At 43.7% G+C, this 20,023-nt stretch overlaps 1 protein-coding gene across 4 annotated transcripts in view; it reads right to left on the bottom strand.

Moving 5' to 3' along the window:
• Cobl (cordon-bleu WH2 repeat protein) overlaps window positions 1-20,023 on the bottom strand; it is a 244,038-nt gene that overhangs the window by 11,524 nt on the left and 212,491 nt on the right. For all 4 annotated transcript variants that reach the window (XM_055623924.1, XM_055623926.1, XM_055623925.1 and 1 more), the window contains 4 exons: window positions 9,396-9,493; window positions 6,113-7,992; window positions 4,041-4,160; window positions 2,659-2,922 (listed from right to left, as the gene is read on the bottom strand). In XM_055623924.1, coding sequence (XP_055479899.1) covers window positions 2,659-2,922; window positions 4,041-4,160; window positions 6,113-7,992; window positions 9,396-9,493 — 2,362 coding nt within the window. The remainder of the gene's footprint in view (window positions 1-2,658; window positions 2,923-4,040; window positions 4,161-6,112; window positions 7,993-9,395; window positions 9,494-20,023) is intronic.

The raw sequence follows: 20,023 nt of genomic DNA, 5'->3' as shown, positions 1-20,023 counted from the left end.
GTGTTTTGACACTGTAGAGCCATGGAAGTCAACTGTCCACTCCCAGCCAGAAATGACCACCGGATGAGCCTTTTGGAACCATTACCTGAATTGTGAACATTTCCCCTAAGGCCTCACATCTGGTGCTCTAGTGAAAGTTGCAGCAGACCAAAGGCAAACCAGTGGCCACAAAGGTGGGGGAATGGCCCTAGGGATCCAGGCCCTGCCCAGGAGGGGGGCAGTGCAGCCCATGAGCACCTGGACACCCTGGAGAGAGGTTGGGAAGGGCTGCTCAAAGGGGTGTGCCATCCCACCCTGGCATCCTATGCCCATTTTGCAGCAGGCGGCAGAGAATCACCTTGGCACAAGTTACAGATACAGTGACAAGAACCTATTCAGTGTCATCTTGCCCCTCATCACCAAGGACCCAGCTCTCAGGCACCTTGTAAACAAATGTGCCATACAAATCCTTAAACATTTAGGGACTCATACTTCCCAGAGTGGATAAAGGAGGAACCCAAGAGTTAAGTCAGTCGAAGAAATAGAATCAAAACTTGGTCTTATGTATTCGATTTAAGTAGCTGACACAAAACTGAGACCATGTGGGAAATGACACCTGGGTCTCCTACTCTGGCTAATAACTGTGATGACTTTTTCTCTACCCTTGCCTGGGGTTCATACTGGCTAACTTCATCCTCACCTCCAAACCTTCAACTGGCTGTGTCTATTCAGACATCCTCATCTTCTGTCCTTCATTTCTATCCCTTACTTTCCTAAACACTTACTCTCTTCTTTCAGACTGTTTTCAACCTTGCTTCTTTTTAACTTTCTACAAAGCAGAGGAAGGAGTTCTCAGAGAAAGGAATAGGCATTAACAAGTATAATACTAATATCCATTTGCTGTAATCAAACTTATTTATAACTCACCAATTGTTAATTATTGGAAATTTCCACTCAATATTTACAAACCATGGTTGACTAGTTCACTGAAATGAAAGGGAGGGAAGCCTTGGATAGGTTACACTCAGCGTTTTTCAGAATATATTAGAGGGGTAAATGATATAGATAATTACCCCAAACCTTAAAGCAAAGTCTCTTTATAGACAGTCTAACCTGGCTGGCCTGTTGGTGCTACCTTCTGACAAGCCTGGGCTTATGGATTTTTTGTTAAGAAACATGATTTTAGGAACTGTGAAACAAAGTCTGGTGACAGTTTTCATTAAATTACTCGCTTAGGACTTTTCAAAAAAGGTTCAGAGCCACCAGCTCTGGAACTCAGTCAGTGGTAAATGGCTGTCTGGGGCCCAGAGGGGCCTCAGGGCTGTATTCACAGCCATTATCTGACTTCCACGGTCCATTCTCAGCCATTCATGATGCAAGTTCAGAAATATACAAATTCAATAAGAATGCGAAACCCAAAGGGTACTGAGTAATGTTCCTGTGCTCCTTCTTGGCCAGCTGGAAGCTTGCCATTCTCCAGTTATGCTAGATAGAGACCTGAAGTGAGCTAGGCCTCCGATGTAGATGGCTTACATCCTTGACAGGGAGTGGTATTTCTTGGGTGCCTTCCTGAGGTCACACCTGTACAGCTATGACTATTCCCAAACTAAGACAAGTTCAAGGGGAGGGGGCTAGCCAGGGAGCTGAGCCTAATAGATTTTATGGAGCATGGGAAACTACACCTCAGGAGCAACCGTGATAGAATAAAATCGTGGCTTATAGGTGCCCATGGAGTGGTGCTGAGGGAAGGCCAATTTTTCCAAGTCACATGTCCTAGGAAGCTCTCCTCTCCTCTGCCCCATTAGGCTTCTAAGTGGGGAACAAGGAGATCTGTCTGTCTTATTCCTAGAGATGGCAGCCTTATGTGAAAGTGGCACAGCCCCGGCTTCATGGGTGACCTGCTTTCCTTGGAGAATACAGCCTGGGTGACAAGAACCTTCTGGGCTGGGTCCAGTCCCTGTATGACTAAAGCAAGTGATTTGGATCCTCTGAGCCCTGAGCAATTAACTTTCTGCTGGCCTCTTTAGGGACAACACAGTTTAGGAAGCAGAAACGCTCTCTTGGAAAATGTAAAGTACCCTAGCTTTCTTTATTAGTATAACTTGCCATATTCAGGAGGCATGGGCAGCCCCAGATGTCAGTGAACTAGTAGGATAGGAGCATTGAGCTGAAACAGAGCTTGGAAGCCAGCTAGAATCTGGGAATACTGCTTCAGGACTACAGTCTTCTACAGTGTCCGGGTGGGGAGCAGATGTGCAGACCTTCATTAGACTACCAAAAGAGAACCAGGGAGGAGAACAGTGTGTGTGTGCTCTGCTGGGAGACCAAATGCACTAACAGCTATGTATTATGCTGGCAGAAAGAAGGAGACAAAGGTGGGTAGGGGAAGAGAGGTGACGATATTGTAGGCTAAGGGTGCTACATTCCCTCTGGGGAGCTCTAGGGAGTGCACCGTGGCTTCTCTCCCAGCCTGACCCTGCACTAGCAATGAGTTTGGGTTAGGAGGGAGACAGTAGTGGGTTTAGCTTAAACCTTGCCACATGGGCAGCACCTGACATGCAGAGCTGGCTTTCTCCTGAGTTAGCTCTTTGTATCCACCCCTCCCTCAGCAGTGCCCTCCAGAAGCTGGACTGCGTGATAAGTTTTGCCTCCATTTCTGTTTCCCGTAGCAATGCTCACCTTTCGGAGTCTTGCGGCTCCCGTGCCTGAGCGGATGGCATCCATCAAGGCTTGCCTGGCATCCACTGTGTTGCTGAGGGTGGCAGTGCTGAACCTAGAAACCGTTATGGGAGCTGATGGAGCCTGGGAGGCTGGAGGGGGTGGTGGTGGCAGGGCAGGTGGTGGTGGGAGGCCAGGGTCTTCTTGCTGAGCTTTGTCCAAACCTGGAGCCAAGAGTGCAGCATCTCGGAAGCTCTGGAGCTCCTCAGAGGCAAGCGAAGACACCTAATGAGACAGTTAGTGGTTACTAGAGTGAGTGCTCATGTACCCCGTCTCACCTGTAATACTCCATGGTGCTGAACCTAGGGCGAGCCTTTGGGAAGTGATTAGTTCATAAATGTGGATCTACCATGAATAGAATCAGTACCAAATAAAAGAAGCCCCAGAGAGTTCCTGAACCTCCTGTCATGTGAAGCCTTGGGATGGAGGTACTAGGGACCAGAAAGACAACCCTACAAAACACCAACTCTGCTATTGCCATGACTTTTGACTTCTATCTTCTAGAGCTGTAAGAAATAAACCCCCATTGTTTCTGAGCCACCCAGTCTATAGTGCTTTGTTATAGCAGACTGAAGGACTTAACAGTTACAATTTGAGGAAAGCTCCTTTCCAAGAAGACAGCATATAGCTACCCATCTCACAGTGAACCTCAAATAGCTCCTTAGTGATGAACCACAGAAAACAGAAATATGTCCATTCATTACTTATACATATATCCCCATGTTCTTCCAAAGCATGGCTCAGTGGTGCCAGCTATAACAGGAGTGCAAGAGTACTCTCTAGTTTCATATTTTTCTTCACATGTGAAGATAGAAATAGAAGCTGGACACACAGCTTTGACCAAGTGGGGGTTGAACTTGACACCCACTAAAACTCCAGGGGAATATACAAGTCACATCATTCATCAAATCCCATGTGTGATAGCCACAGGTGCACTGCCCTGCCTCTAAATTCAATTAATATTGTGCCTACAATTATGCAAGTCCAGGGCTATCTTTGCACAGTCGCCTCAGTCTGTGATGGTAGGAACCGTGACAGTGGCCTGGTACCCTACCCTGAGGTCATGATGAGTGTGTGAGAGAATTTGAAAAGTGTTAGTGTAGGCCTGCAGGAAAGGTAGAGAAATGCCACTTATAGAAGCAGAGGTCATAACAGATGCCTAGAGTTGGGTGACAATGTGCCAAGCAAGTGGAGTTAGCAATCCACCTGCTGCACACTAGTCATCTAGTTGCTGCTGTCATCTAGTCACAGTGATGGAAGCTAAGTGGTGCCAGTCTAGTTTGCTAGGGAGAAGTGCAGGCAGGATTCTGAATCTGTTCTATACACAAGGACCTTTTCCTTACCTTCTTTAGGCTGAGAGTTCCACTGTGGCCCCGGATGGCTGCCAGAAGGGCAGATCGCTCGCTCTCTGCCTCCATGTAGGATGGCTTCTTTGGCTTTCCTTCTGAGGTGAGTTCTGCAGTCTAGAATATTAACAAGCTTAACGTATTCCACTGTGAAGATAAGGAAAGGCTAACTCCCTGTCAGCAGATGCCTACAGCATCAATTCCCCTCAACCCATCTGCTTAAAGATACACCCAGAAGATCATGGAAGAGCTTACAGCTTAGCCACAACAGCAAGACTTAGGTACACAACCATTTGTTTTTCTAGTTTCAGCACAGCATACAAAAACTTTACTGAGTCACTCAACACATGGGTAGAGCAGCCTTTGAGCTAGACTATGTTGTCCAGATGTGGGTTGATGTAAATAATGTTCTGAGCACATGCAGTTTAGGACGTGGAACGAGACTCAGCTGGGTTCAGCGCATTAAAGGCCTTTTCAACTCGGGTGTTTTTGACTTGTTTTGGGATACCATGATATAACCCTGTAGTAAGTTGAGGGGCATAGAAGAATCAAGGTTGTATCAAGTACTGTCTCTTACTATGAGACTATTCCTGCTGTTTTCCCAGCTTTCCCTAGCTGACATGTGTGCTGAAATCTTACAGACCTAGATGAGGATGTTAGTGGGTGACACTGGGCCAGAGCACCTAAGACTCACTCTGCTTTGCTTCCTCAGCTGAAAAATGGAGGAATTAACTCTTCAGTATTTGCATTAGCAGCTCAGTAATAAGATTTGGATGTGTTACGTGACCTGATAATGGAGGAAGATCACAAAGTTCTTGCTATTTCTGCTGTAGAATGAGAATGTAATGCCATCACATAATGTTTCAGTCAACAGCGGACCACACTGGTAACAGCAGACTCACAAGACTGAAAAGAGATGAAATACTCCTGTCTCCCAGTGACTCTGTAGCCATACTAATGTCCTACTGCAATGAACTTCATAGGGGTTTGGCATGATGCTAGTGTAGGCAAGCATATGCCCTGTGCTGGTAGACACGCAGAGGTATGACACATAGCTACACGCAGTCGTGTGTGACTCTGCATTGTGACTGTGGGTGACTATGTTGCTGTATTATGCACTCACTATCCTATAGGTTCTCTGGTTACTTTGGCATAGACAACTACTTTTGGGGTTATGGTTTTATTCTTTTTTCTTCCTCCAAAATGCTAGGGCCTGCTGCACAAGCAGCATCCTTTATCAATCTCCTCTTGATGTCATCTGATGTAACAAGAAGTCCCTGTTGAGTGCTAGCCTGTTGTCATATAGGCTTGTGTGATACCTCATGATGTTCACACAGCAATGAAACCACTTGCCATGCAGTTCTCAGAATGTGTCCCCTTTTCTAGTAATACAAGGCTGTACAGAAAGCAGTGGCCCTCCTATGGCTTACTGTCTCGAAGTGTCAAGACATTGCCCAGAAGCTCATGGAAGGAAAATTTCTCAGCCTACCACAACTAGGAGCTGATGGAGACCTTACTGGGTAGTCCTGGTGGAAGGTCCTTGAAGGGGATGGTGAGACACTTTTTTCTCTCATCTCCCTGGTTATGAGGTGAGCATTTGTCTGCCATGTATTCTCACCACACTGTGTTGCTTTGCCATAAGCTCAAAAGCAGTAAGTCAACTGGCCATGAACTAAAACCTCCAAACCTTGACCCTCAAATAAACCTTTCCTTTCTCTAATTTTTTTTTCAGATATTTTGTTCCAACAACCCAAAGCTGACAGAGTACTTCTGGAACAAAGTACAGACAGCACCACACCCTGGCCTCACTATTACTCTGGGCCAGTAGATGATTATTTACTGATTGACATCTTTTCTACTTCACTGCTGGAGCCTGACAAGCTAAAGCCTCTCCAGTGCTTTTATTCAAATGCTTTAGAAGGAGATAGAATGTAGTTAAAATGAAACCCACAGACTTGCATCTCTGCCTTTGCAGCCTTTCTTCCAGTCCCATTCTTAAGATCTAAGATAGGGTGGTAGCCCTGCCCAGGAGCTCCCTGAACCCAACACCCGAAGCCCACCACATTTACCTTGCGGAGCTTGTCCCTCCCTCCTGATGAGTGGATAGCTTCCATCAGGGCACTGTGCAGGGATGTGTCTTTTGGAACTGGCCTTTGAACAACAGGCTTGAATTTTTTCTTTGGCCCAAAAATGCTGGATGGTAGAGCAGCATCTGCGTCCTGACCATCTGTAGATAACGGACTGGGCTTTTCCTCTGTCTGTAAGATGATGTAGCTAGTCAGGCTGGACTCTTTTGGAGAGTGGGGAGGCTCATAATTTCCTGGAACCCATGCAGAGCCATTCATCAGTATCCTCCCAGAGTCATGGGCCTCTGCCAAGAGTGGAGGGGGCGGGTGAGCCTTGTCCAGCGCCTGTGTGGGGTTAGATGTTGAGCTCGCCTTTTGGTTACTTGTAGTTTGCTTTTCATTGAAACCACAGCTCTGTCCCACAGAAACATGATCCCTCTGGGAAGAACTGACTGGGAGGAAATAGGAGTTTCTGTGGACAGCAGCAGGACAGTCTTGAGTGGATGACTTCCCATATGTGCTGCTAGTCTTTACTCTGGGATGGTCTCCGGTTGGCAGCTGCACACCAGGGGTACTGGAAAGGCAGACAGAGCCCTGGTTTGTCTCATGCTCATGCTGCTGTGCCTCTGAGTGCGGGTTGGGAGCTGCATCATCTTTCCCGGTGGGGGGTGGTCTAGGCAGCTTTGGTTCTTCATGGCCCTTTTCAGCAGTCTTCTTATGTGGTCTCACCACATCTGCGTGGACTTTTGGAGGCCCCATTTTCTTGGCAATGGCAGAGGCCACGTACTGGCTGGATGTTCTTCTCTGGGGCTTGAGGAATGTGACTTCTGTGGGATGAGCTGCTGGCACTTTCACATGACAGGAGACTGTTGAACGTGGCCGGTTTCTCTCTTCCTCCAGGTGTGCCCCATATTCCTGTGTGGCAGGCTGCTGCTGAGGAGCGGTCAGTGTGAAGGCTGTCTTCATTCCATTATCTTGCTGTGGTTTTGTGGGTGTGGCAGTGGTGGTGGTGGAGGGGTATTTTTTGGCCGTACACTCTGCCGGCCCATTCAGAAGCTTTTCCATTGAGTTGCGCCTCCAGAACTCTTTGACTTTTCCAATAGGTTGACCGTCTGTTTCAACAACAGCTGATGACTGGGGTATGGTCCTGCTCCCATTCACATGAGGACTCACCAGATTCCCTAGTTCATCAATCTTAATGGCACCAGTGGAGAGGGACACATCCCTGTCATAACATCTCATCTCTGATTTGGGAGGAACAATTTTATATGTAGTGAGGCCATGCTTGAGTCCATAGCTTCCCCCTGAGGTCTGGCCACGATGAGACCATGGTGGGAATGTTGAGTTGTTTTCATCTTCACCATCTTTTGGATTCTTTGGCAGGGAGTTTACTCTGTGACCTGCCTGAGTCTTCTCACTGTGAGTGGACCCACACACCTTGCCTTTATCCTTTGCTTTTAGGCCATCTATAAAAAGCTTTGAAACAAATGATGTTACTCTGGCATCTATTTCAACTGGAGTCTCATCTTCAGATGTGTTGGCTAAGGTTGGCTGATTTCTCTTTCTGATATCTTGGGAAGGAGGGGAGAGGTCAGGCTCTTTTCTATTTGTCCTTACATATGGCTGGCTATGCTCAGTCTGAAATGGGGGCAGGTGAGATCTTTGGCTGGCAACACCCCCTGTGTTAAAAATAACAGCATTGTTGCTTCTACTGGAGGAAAGCCCCGAGTCAAAAGGCTCATCAGAAACTTCCCCAATAAATGTGACCGGGATATCATCCACACCACTATCAGAGATTATGGCTTCTTGCAGACTGTGGTTAGACACACCATTTATAGAGTTGGTTAGGGAGCTGGTATCTGTTTCATAATTTTCTTCCATTCCTGCAGAGAAAGACAAACACAAGTCACTAACTGGCACCCCTTGTAGTATTACCAGTGAGTTAGTGAAAGCATGGCTAGAACTTTGATTTCCCCAGGGATTACTACTTTTTCTTAATATGCATGTAAAATGTTATCTTGATTTATAATCTGCATCTGCCTGGGGCCAGAATCTCAACTTGCACCAAAAGCAAAGAGCCATTTGCAGATCCATGATGCTTCAGGGTGAGATATTTAGCTGCCATGTTTTGCCAAATCATTCAATAATAAAATACTCCTAAATTTAATATTCTGGGAAATGTTTTCAAGTGCACTGGGATTTTTGCCCTTCCTATTTCTTGTGTTCACTAGACGCACAAGGAGATATGTAGAATGATTTGTGCTAGCTTTAATTTCTTAAAGAGAGAATAAGTAAATCTTGGTGTCTTCAGAATTACACTGACTCTTCAAAACACTACATGGTGCAAGGGGCCATGTGGTCCCAGACTGTGGGAGACTATGTGGCTGGTTCAGATTCCTGGCTCTGTCAACCAAATACCAATGAGAAGGGACTGAACACTGAATTACATAAAATCAGGGTCAGTTTTGACATTTGTTTCTCCTTGTCTTGTTTTTCTAGTTTATTTTTAATATGTACCATGAAGAAGAGTGTAGCCTTCTTTGTCTAAAGGATCCTCTACTTATTCACTACAATTATTTGCATCTGCCTTGATCTTACAGTGTTTTCTCCAGAATGTGTGAGAAGAACAGTGGTGCCATGGGGTGCTTCCATGCCAAGGGTGTTTATCAGGGACAAAAGATTGTGTATTTTGTGCTACCGATGAAGGAAGGGTTTTAGGTTTTAATAAAGACAGCCGCTTCTCTTTGTGACATTTTTATATTTTCCTGGGTCATTTTGGTGTTCTGGATATTTACATCTTTGATGTGCATAGAATACATCTTAGCATACAGAGCAGCATTACTTTTTGCATATTTTTAAAAACTACTGAGACCCTTTCTTTTTTTTAATTTTATTTTTTCTTGTCAGTTACATTTTATTAACTCTGTATCCCAGCCGTGTCCCGATCCCTCATTCCCTCCCAGTCCCTCCCTTCCTCCCTCATGCCCATCGTGCCCCTTTCCAAATCCACTGATGGGGGGACCTCCTCCCCATTCATCTGATCCTGTTTTATCAGGTATCTGAGACCCTTTCTTAATACTGCTTAGGACCCTGACAGAAATCAGTCTATCAAGAACAGCCCTCGCCTGAGAGAGGAAGTTGTCCTGTACAGACAGGCAAAACACATCCCAAACAAGTTGCAATCCGGAGACTTCTTCCTTGTGGAGTCACACCAAAGTCCTCAGAAAAAGCGCCTTCCCTAATGTCATACCAGATATTATCAAAGTAGGAGGCTGGTAGCTGTTACCTTCCAGGTTGTCATCAAGCTCCGCCAGGGTTTGATTCAAGTGTCCAGTAACGAATATGTCTTCTTCATCATTTGGGGGCATGGTGGCTTTCTCCGTTCTAGGGAATACCAAAAAGAAAGGAGGAATGTTTAATTTCTTAGTATTGATTATTACTTTGTACTCCTTTCCAGAAATTTCAGTTGCTACTCAAGGCTAGGCAGTCCGACATTTACTGGACCACCACTGTCCTTGGAACTACAAAGACTCAGATTCTCTGCATGTATGTCCATGTGTAAATTATATGCAGCATGTAAGCTAGGAATGAAATGCATGGTATGTTTGGAGTGTTATGCTCATATTAGCCCTAACATGTTATCAATACTTGAACCCCATCAGTTGTAATGTGGTCCCCATGTTTCATTCTGCTGTACCAGACACTTGAACATGCTGGTAGATGTCAGGTACATATCTGCACTGCACTGCACCTGGCATCCTCTGAACCGAGGCACCTGGTGACCAGCTGAATGTCATGATGCCAGGGCTGTGTCTCCACACTAGACTCTAAACTGCCAGCCTGTTCCTAACTATGTGCATTTTATCAGTTGTCCCTTAAGCTCAGTCATGTAGGCTTCGGGCTCTGGCACGAGGCACTTTTAAACTTCCTATGCTCTCAAAGAGAATCTCAGAGCATAGCACATGGAGATATATGGCAAGTATTTAGAAATTCTTCAGTTTTGCAAGCCCCTAAATCCCTTTGTGCTGCCTCTCAGCAGTGAGCCACCTGCAAGATTTGGAAAGGAAGAAACAATTTACTCCTCTACCATAAGAGGCTTTTTCTTTTTTTTTCTTTCCTTCCCCCTCCCAAAAACAGGGTTTCTCTGTGTTGCCTTGGCTGTCCTGGATTTGCTTTATAGAACAGGCTGATCTTGAACTCACAGAGATGTGTCTGCCTCTGCCTTCCCGAACGCTGGGATTACAGGTGTGCTATAAGTGGGCTTTCAGAGTGTCTGATATGTTTCTTTCCCATCATATTATTCCATCTTAATTCCTAAACTGGGCAGAAGATGGGAGGTGTTGGGGCTTGGAAACATGATTGTGCCACCCGTAGAGGTGAACTATCTTCAGATTCTTTTAAACTATAATAATATACTGGGTATAATGTTTTCTGTCACTCTTGTCACTTCTCTTGTCAGAGTGAGCTCCAGAAGCATGGCATGCCTTTGTGCTAGGGAGACAGCTTTTGTTGCCTGGACCCTGAATAGAACTTGTTTGTAATATTTTAAGTCACTGTATTAAAATCCTCACAAATGATCTGTAAGGTAAGTGGTGTTGTTATTGTCATTGTTCAGATAGGAAACTGTAAAAAGAGACCAACTGACATGTGCAAGGTCACATAGCATTCAAAGACAGGTGCACTTGTTCCAAAGCCTGAGTGAGGATCAGCTGCATTGACCAGGTGGCCTAGCCATGTCTAGGGTCACGAGGGACAATATGCCCCCCTGTGGCACAGGGCATCCTAAGATATGTCATCCTGCTGCTCAGGAGAGCGAGGTCATGATTTATTTGCGTCACAGGGACAATGGCATATGTGAGACAACTGCTGCCAAAACAATTTGAAAGCTGCCTCTGCAAGGGCCTTTGCCTCCGTTTGCCTATTGTGCAGAAAATGCAGACATGTCTATGGCAATTGTCCGTCTTCAGTGAAAGCTGAAGGTTCCTTTCCGCTGATTGTTAAGATTGAGGACCAATTTCCATCATTGCTAATCAGGCCCAGATAATGATGCATGAAATGTGCCTTGTACAACCCTCACTTACGCAGCAAAAATTTTATTCTAATAAATGAGTCTTTCTTTCTTAGTGACTATGTCCATTTGGGAGCCAGGAAGTTGCTTCAGGATTAGTCTCAGCTAATGTCCTCTGACAGGCTAGACAAAAGAGGCTGGCTGGAGATGTGTGTGCATGTAGACCAATTAATAAGGACCACAAGAGGTGCTCGATTGTCCTTCCCGCTGCTTTGCTTTTGGCCTTTAATTGTTTCAGTGCAGTTTGCTAAAGCTGTTTCTCTTTCAGGGAATGTGATAAAAAAAATTCAAATATTCAGTAGAATTTACGGCAGAGGAAAATATGGAAATTGCTACGCAAAATGGCATTTGATATGTAAAACAGATCACCTTTAGATTTATACTTGTAGTATAGGATGCTTAAAGTCCAGACAAAGAAAATAATATACTTGTGTAATTGTATATATACATTACATATTATGTTAACATGCTATATATAATTTGTATAATGTATATACTTTTACATCAAAGTATTTGTCTTTGTTCAAATGTACAGTTCTATCACTCAGGAAACACTGAAGAGAAGATTACTGGTAAGAATTAAAACTAAATTCTACCGCTTTTTAATAAATGTTAAACTAGGAAAGAAATCATTTTGAACTGATTAAACTGCAATGAATACAACACATACACCTGCAGAAAGCAATATAAAAGCATGTACCAACAAACACCTTATCTTTGTAAGGAAACAATTCAGTGGAAGGAGAAAATATAAATGCAGCAGTGTTCATTGTATTCTGTGAGATCTAAAATCTTCAGCAGTAAGGAGAGCTCTCTACATTTTAAAGGGCAATAAAATCAGTAACTCTGACATCAGAGAGCCTGTGGAGAGACAGTCCAATCAGTAACCATGACAATCAGAGAGCCTATGGAGAAATACTGACTAATGCTGCTTCTAGCACAGTACATGAGAAAAAAAAAAAAAAAAAAAAAAAAAACAACCAAGACACGGAGCTATATCTAGCATAACTGTGATGACATAAACGCCACCTCTGCCTGTGGACAATGGTGAGCTAGGAATGAGCCAGTGCACTTTGCTGAAAGGGATAAATTACAGAGACCTTTACTCTAAAGTACCTTGCATGATAAAGCAATTTTTTTAAAGTGCCTGCTTATGTATTTGGGTGCTCTTATGTGCCTGAGTACGGAAATTTTTGAGACAGGGCCTCTCTCTAGAGTTCTCCATTTAGGCTAGACTGTCTGGCCAGTGAGCTACAAGAATCCTCCTGTCTTTGCCTCCATTGTGCTAGAATTAAAAACACATGTCATCACCCTGGGCATTTTTTTTTTTAATATATGTTATGGAGATTGAACCCAGCTCTTCATGCTCATATGCTGAGCACTTTACTGACTGAACTATTTCCCAAGCCTAATAAACCATTTTAATTTACAAAATTTAAAATGGTATTTCAGACTCTAGTTAACAATCTTTTCTTGTTGTAAAAGAGTTTAAGCGTTTCTTCACATAGACAGTATGCAACACCTTCTTTCCTACAAGAGACTGCTCGGCCCTGTATCTCACTGGCCATCAGGGACAAAGCTCTAGTTAGTTCAGAGCAGTCTTGGTCCTATCTCTTACTCCTACCACACAGGATCAGTCTCAACTACTCTAGTCATCAGTAGCTCAGCTCTAGGTGTGTGGGCTTTCTCAGCTAGTTTCTTCTCTGCCTCCAGAACAAATGTCTTGCTCAAGTATTAGGCTTCTATATTACTAAAACTACACTTTTACCCATGTCCTTTTTTCCTGACCACTCACTTTCCTCTTACTGTCTCATACAAACTTACAGGCTTCCCCCTCCCAACTCCCATTCCCTGCTGCTAGTACCTAGTCCCAGGACCTGCCCCCACACCCCTGTTCTCCCATGGCCCTGGCCTTGCTCCCTGGCCCTCTGATGTGATTTATGTCCTTAGGGTCATATTTATTCAGCAAGAGGAGTAGATATATACCAGAAGTAGCCAACTTGGGTGCCTTATTGCACCCTAGCCGTACTAGGCCCTTGGCTTATCTTTCTTACAAAGCTGCCAGGTCTCTGAAATCTCTAAACAAGGTAGCAGTGGATCTGCTCACTGCTTCTTCAGCTTGATCTACTTATGATGAGCTTCAAGGATTGCCGTTCTCTGGGGCCTGAGCTTTTGCCTGAAGGATTATTTAGCCAAGGTCAAAGCCAATGGCAATTTTCCAATTTTACTTTCCTATCTAAGATTTCTGGGGGTAGGGATCTAGTGGTGTTTGCTTTTCCTGCACACTGATCTCCATTTTTGCAAAGAGCATGGCATGGTATTGCCCTTCCTCTTTGAAACGTACCTGAACTTAATCACTGGGCTAGAATTTCTGTGGGCTTATAGGAGAGCACAAGGCATATGTATCACTGAATAGTGCCTCGTGGGCAGAAAGTAACCCATCTGCAGACATAAAGCAAATGTGCATGGATGTTTTGTTCTCAGGCTTCCTCCCCCACCCCCAACTATGACCAAATCTTAAGATATAGTTCTTACTGGCAGTCTGTTGTGGCCAAGAAAACAGAAAGCAAACAAACCTTAAGTGGGCATTTTGCTATCAGCCTGCACATGTTGAATAAACACAGCCAGGACTGTTTTCTCACACAGAATTGGAGGCGATGACTGCAGAGAATGGGATAGTGTTCATGCTGCTGCTGCATACGCTATGAGGGACAAGCAAAGAGCACTGGGGACTTTCAAGCCCATCTGTCTGGGAGGCTCATCTGCCTCATGTGCACTGCCCTTTGGGACTCAGTGGAGATGGGGGGTATGCCTCTCATCCAGCTGTGGCAGCTTTGGCCCAGCTTGGCCTCAGCACTGTGTGTGTAGCTTCAGGCAGACGAGAACAGGGGATTGTCTTATCTATTCAAGGCCAGGACAAAGAGGATCTTGGTGAGTCTTTCTATTTGCTCTTAGAAAGAGAAAGTGAGTGGCAGGATTCCGATTCACAGCACATTAAGTTAAGTCCGTTTTTTATTTGCCCAAGTTTCTTTAAGAAATGTACACAGTTGTGAAAAATACCTGAGAGGAAGAGCATGTTGTTTTCAGAGAGCAGTTTAATTTGCTTCCGAGGACCACAGCAACCCTGTGACTGCAAAATGATTAGCCTGGAAGTAGGAAGTCTGGGAAAGTAGATGACTGTTGCATATGTTTGATCCCCTCACTGCAGATGTAAGTGTTCCCCAGTGATAAAGACTTCAGAGTCTAACACTAGTGTTTAATACATTGGGGGTCATATGTGAATTTTAGACCTTCTTGCAATTCTATTTGAAAGTAGAGAACTGAAGGTAATTTTAATTCCTCTAGTTTTAGCTTGATTAATACACATGATTAGTAAACTTCTTCCCTGGGCACTAGATTTGGTCAATATTTTACACATACAAACTATTTCAACTTGAACAGCCCTGTGGCAGGTGCTCAGCAGCTAATATGACTAGTGGATATAGTACAGTGCAGAACTCTACATTTTTCTACAGTATTTAGGATCAAATCAGGGCCTCCTGCACACAAAGCCAAGTGAGTGCTATCCCAAGGGCTCTCCACATTCCTGTGTGTTCTAACCCAACTTGGGAGGACTGTACAATAATGACGTGCTTCTAACTATCCCTGCCACTACTGAGTGCTGATATGTATGAATGTTCAGGGTTTTACACGGTGTTGCTTATAACGGTGCTGTGGTCACACAGTTTCTAGGACTCTAGGTATTACGGTCTGCACTATGTGAGTGGCTTATGAAGCTTTGGTGGCCACAGTTCCTGGAGTTCTAGTTTAGGGATCCAGATCTTGATGACATAGAAATTCAGGGCCCACGTCACTGTGGGGTCTTAGTCCACATGCAAGGTTACTTTGGAACCACGTGTGGACAAGGAAGGGAAGAATTTCTCTCATGCTGCAATGAATGTCTTATGAAATTGAGGCCAGGAAGGACTTTGAAGGATTGCCAGGTAGAGAATGAGGCAGTGGGGGTGGGGGTGGAATGGGGTCTCTCTTCACGCAGAGAGACAAAGAAACTGCACTTCTTCTCTTTACTCGAACACTATTTTTTAAAAACTCTTCAAAAATTTCATATATGTATATAACGTTTTGACCATTTTCACTACATCCCCTCCTCTCATTCTCTTCACAGTCCTGCTGAACCCTTACTCTTCCCAAAAAGTCCCCTCCACTTTCCTGTGTTTTGTTTTGGCTGTTATTTGTGATCCACTGAGTTTAATTAGTATAAATATGGGTGGGAGATTGTTTATTAGAATACAGGCAATGTATTAGTTGTTACAGCACTGAGTAAAGTGACTTCCCCTTCCCTTAGCAACCATTACTTGTCAACAGCCCCTGATACTGTGAGATGGGTGAGGCCTCATGACCCCTCCTCTGAGCATGGTGGATTGTGGACAGGCTCCTTTTGGTGCAGGTCTTTGTGGGTAACCGCAGCTGTTGTAAACGCATGGGCACCATGGCCGTGTCACGTCCAGCAGAATGTGTTTCACAGCACTCCTCATTATCTGGCTCTACCGTTCTCTCTACTGTCTTTTGGGATCCAGAAGCTATAATGTTTTTTCTACTTTGGAAGGCTCTGCATTTGGCTCCAACTGTTAAGAAAACCCAAATCTACACTGCGGTCATCTCTCTTAGTCTCATCTTACAACATCTTTCATAAGTGATGCTCCCAAAGGAACATTAGAACTCAGAGTTTTATGATGCTGATATATAGACAGATAAACTGCCCGATGACAGCCAGATTGTCCTGGGGTCCACTTTTTAGACACATTGCTGGTCCCACTCTTAGCCCTCTCACAGTGGGAGAGGCAATATCTACTCTGCTTCTCTCTGTCTGCCTATTATTTCTATTCAAAGATGTAATAGTCTGAAGAGGAGGCAAGCAGAGCTGGAAATGGTCATAAAGATTATCCAGCAAATCCTATTTCTCTTATTCTCCATGAATTGTAAATGACAGCAATAGAATCAATATTAATAACAATACCAGTTGCCACTTTTGAAGGCTGGCAATATGCCAGGTGGTATTCTAAGAGGGAGTGCTACATATCTCAATTTTACTAAGAAAGAAATAGAAGAGAGAGGTGACTTTGCAGCTATTTGTCAAGCTATTCTTTAAGAATAGGGAATGTTGGCCCAAGTCAACTAAAAAGAATAGGGGTAAAAGCCAGGAAGAGATTTGTAAGTTCAATCAGCATTAATTATAACCATTCCCAGGATAAAGCCACTTGTGAAGCCTGAAGTGCTACCCCTCAGTGTTTCCAGAACAAAGGGTCACGACCAGATGCATACTTCACTTGTATGTGTGTACCTTTTTGGCCAGAATTCCTCTTGGGAGTTTATTTTGTGTATTAAGTTTAGAGGGAAACAATGGAAAACTGATGTCTCAATTACAAGGTGAAGTCTGAATTCAGGACAGCATAAATCTGCAACTGGATCTAATCAAATGAGCTGATGGAAAAGCATCCTCTTTTCAAACTGTACCACATACAATACACTGAAATTATGGTCAACCATTCTCATTTGCTTTATTTTTTCAGAAGACAGAGTTTTACTATTGAGGTTCTTAAACTTAAAGCCTAGGGACACTGGGTGGTACACATTTACATAAATAGCAATGAAGAAGCAGGCATAGTGGCAATGAGCTAAGTCTCTAACCACAGCCATACCAATCAGCCACAACTCTACCAGCTGACCGCACAGTAGAAAAAAGATAGCTAGTAGCAGAGGGTAACTCTCATACTATTCTTAGACAGGTGCTTGGGAGAAAACAATATTTGTGTCCAAGTTTTGAACATGAAAACCCAGGCAGTCCTATATCTCCAAATACAGATGATTTCAAGATGTGAAGACAAAGAGACAGCTGAGAAAACCAGGGCTTCTGAACTTTATGGGTCATGCTTCATCTTTACATGATTTTCACACAGCAGTTTGTGACTTCCTGAATAGTGGAGGTGTGGCAACTGAGATCTCATGCTAGGAAAATTTAAAAGCCATGAGTAATCCTTATACTGGAGATGTTCTGCATGTTGAGTTCATGTATGACGACCTACTAGAATCAATTCTACTCCTAGAGCCCTGATCTTGCTTGTTATGGCAAAGGGTAACTTATGATTTCCCCAAGCTCCTAAGGTCTCGCATCAGAGGTGACAGAGAGGGACACAACATAGCCTGGTCTCATACCATGATTATACCTCACAGGATAAACCCCTTTGGGGCACAAATAGCCATCTTAAGATGAGTTGCAGAAACTAGATATTGGATTGGAATCATTCCGGGTAGAGCCAGGGGTTTAGAATGAGAGATAATACATTAGCTACCCAGAACAGAGGTCATGCCTATGGGGTACATACTTGGGGCACAGTATAAGAAAAGTGCTGCAAGGGGAAGAACATTGCACATGCTCTCTCTAGGGGGTTGTCAGGAAGCTTATTCCTTATCATTGGTGTCAATCACTATTTCCTGAATATGGATATCACTCTTTAGTGTGTGTGTGTGTGTGTAAATGGTCAAGATTAAGGCCACTCTCCTAAGTTCTGTTCCCTCACAATGCTATGGGCCACCAGTCTTCTGGGATGGGCTGTAATCTCCCTAACTGATCATTTACAGCTTTGATACCTGAAAGATGCCTACTCCACCATTCTCCACCTGCATTCTGATGAGAGGTCACCCCCTACCATTTGCCTGAACCCCAATCCTGCCTTCACCTTCTCTGCCTTGTTACAACCCAAGTTTTCAGTATGGTATTCTGTGGATGTGAACACAAAACTCATCACTCTTTTTAAGGAGTTGATTTTATAAGTGTTTTGGCTGCCTGAGCATGCTTGGTGCCTGCAGAGGTGAGAAGAGGGTGCTGGATCCCTTACACCATAGTTACAGATAGTTGCTAGCCACCATGTGAGTTCTGGGAAGTGAAATTGTGTTCTCTGCAATATCAACAAGTGATCTTAACCACTGAGTGAACCCTCCAGCCCCAAAGTCACTACTTTCATCGAGAGACTCACTTTCTCCCCAGGCACAGGTTCATGCAACTGAACCCCGGCAGGAAGGAGACAGTGAGCAGGGTTCTCAAACAGTGCTTGAGGGAACATTCATCCTAAGATCACACGGAGGCCTCTTTTAAGGAATGTTTAACTGGTGTCCTTGTCTGCAAAGTCCTCAAGATCTTCTCATAGCCCGCTGAGGCTAAAGGGAGATTATCATGGCTTACCAAATATATTTGTGCACAGACTTATTTGAAGTGCTATAGTACAGGAACTATCTGAATAGTTGTATCTATATTCGAAAGTTTATAGATGGGCATTGAGGGTAAAAATGTGTCTCTGGGAGTAATAGAATAGTGAAGGTACCCCAATATCATTAGTTAAGGGCATACCTGAATACTGGCCACCATGACCTTCAAATCTGTTTAGTATGGCCATGGGTGCTTAGGTTTTTGTTAACAGCATTTTAAATTTGTGAGATGTGACATACAAATCTAGATTTCTGGCACACTTCAGACACTGTCCATATAAGGTCTGTCACCTATTTGCCATGTGAGAATTAGATGTTCAGAAAAGGGCTGCCAATTTCCGGTGAAGTCTGCAAGCTCTCCACCCTCACTTTCTGCTCTAATGACCCTTGGCCTCACCCTTGCCAGACCTAGCACCTGTGTTTCAATCCCTTCTTACACTACAGACATTACCTACAATCAATCTGGCAATGTTCTGCACTGCATATTTGGTAATACATGAAATAACGTGGTCTGAGAATGTGTGACGTTTTCATTTGAGATAATTTCTGAAAAAAATCTGTTCCAACATATAGTTTTCATTTCACAGAAGGAGAGACCTGGGGTTATCTCTTGAGGGGATAACTTAGTGTCTCAGCCATGCCTAGAGATCAGAGATATTTTTCTTCCTTACTCAGCTGACAAGGTGAACAAGGTTGGATAAAGGAAGGTGATAGGGACCAGTATTGTGCAGAGAGGTTCACACAGAGCAATACAGCTACTGAAACTTGTCATCAATCCAGAGAAGAAGTAGATCCCAGTTAAAAAAAAAAAAAAACTCTTTTCACACCATGCCTAAAAATGAGCCACAGGTAGAGAAGCACCCTGATGTGAGAAAGCAATAGCATCTCAGCCAATTTAGTCCTTAAGGTAATAAGAATGATTTCTTAAATATGCAGGAACTGTGTATATTTGGAAGGCACAAATACATTCAACCATAAGACCTAAGGAGATTACTGTACAATTTAATATAACAAAGTTAAATTCAAGCTGCAGATTTAGAGACTCCTCATGGTCAGATAGCCACTGAAGAAATTACTAATTTAGAAATGGCAAAATAGACATTTAAAGGATAAAGTATACAGAAATAATTCATAAAGATGAAATTGGTATTAAACATATAATATGGTTATCTTTACTTATCCAGAGACTGTAAATTGAATACACTTGAGATACCATCCAATACCCACGGGATCAGCAAAGCTTAGAATGTCTACTGACCACAAACACTTGTGTAGAAGTAGGATGACAGGGTGCCACAGACACAGAATCTATTTGTTGATATTCCATGTAGTTGATGAATTTTTGTGGTAGTCTTGGAAATTTTCCCCCTTGGAAACTCTATATTAGACAGAAACATACATGTAATTTGCTTATCATTTCCAGTCCTGAAAACTTGGAACAACCTGGTTTAATATTAATGTGCAAAAAAGATACACGTATGGACAATATATCAAGGATGACTTTTTAAATTGAATAGAAAGTATACCACAATTATAGTGCTTTTGGATCCTGTGTCAAGGTTCACTAAGCATTCTAATGCATT

Source organism: Psammomys obesus, unplaced genomic scaffold (genome assembly GCF_907164565.1).
Source record: "Psammomys obesus unplaced genomic scaffold, mPsaObe1.curated_primary_1811, whole genome shotgun sequence".
Classification (NCBI taxonomy): Eukaryota; Metazoa; Chordata; class Mammalia; order Rodentia; family Muridae; genus Psammomys; species Psammomys obesus.
The sequence above is the reverse complement of the archived record's forward strand: the minus strand, read 5'-3'. Positions and strand labels throughout refer to the sequence as shown.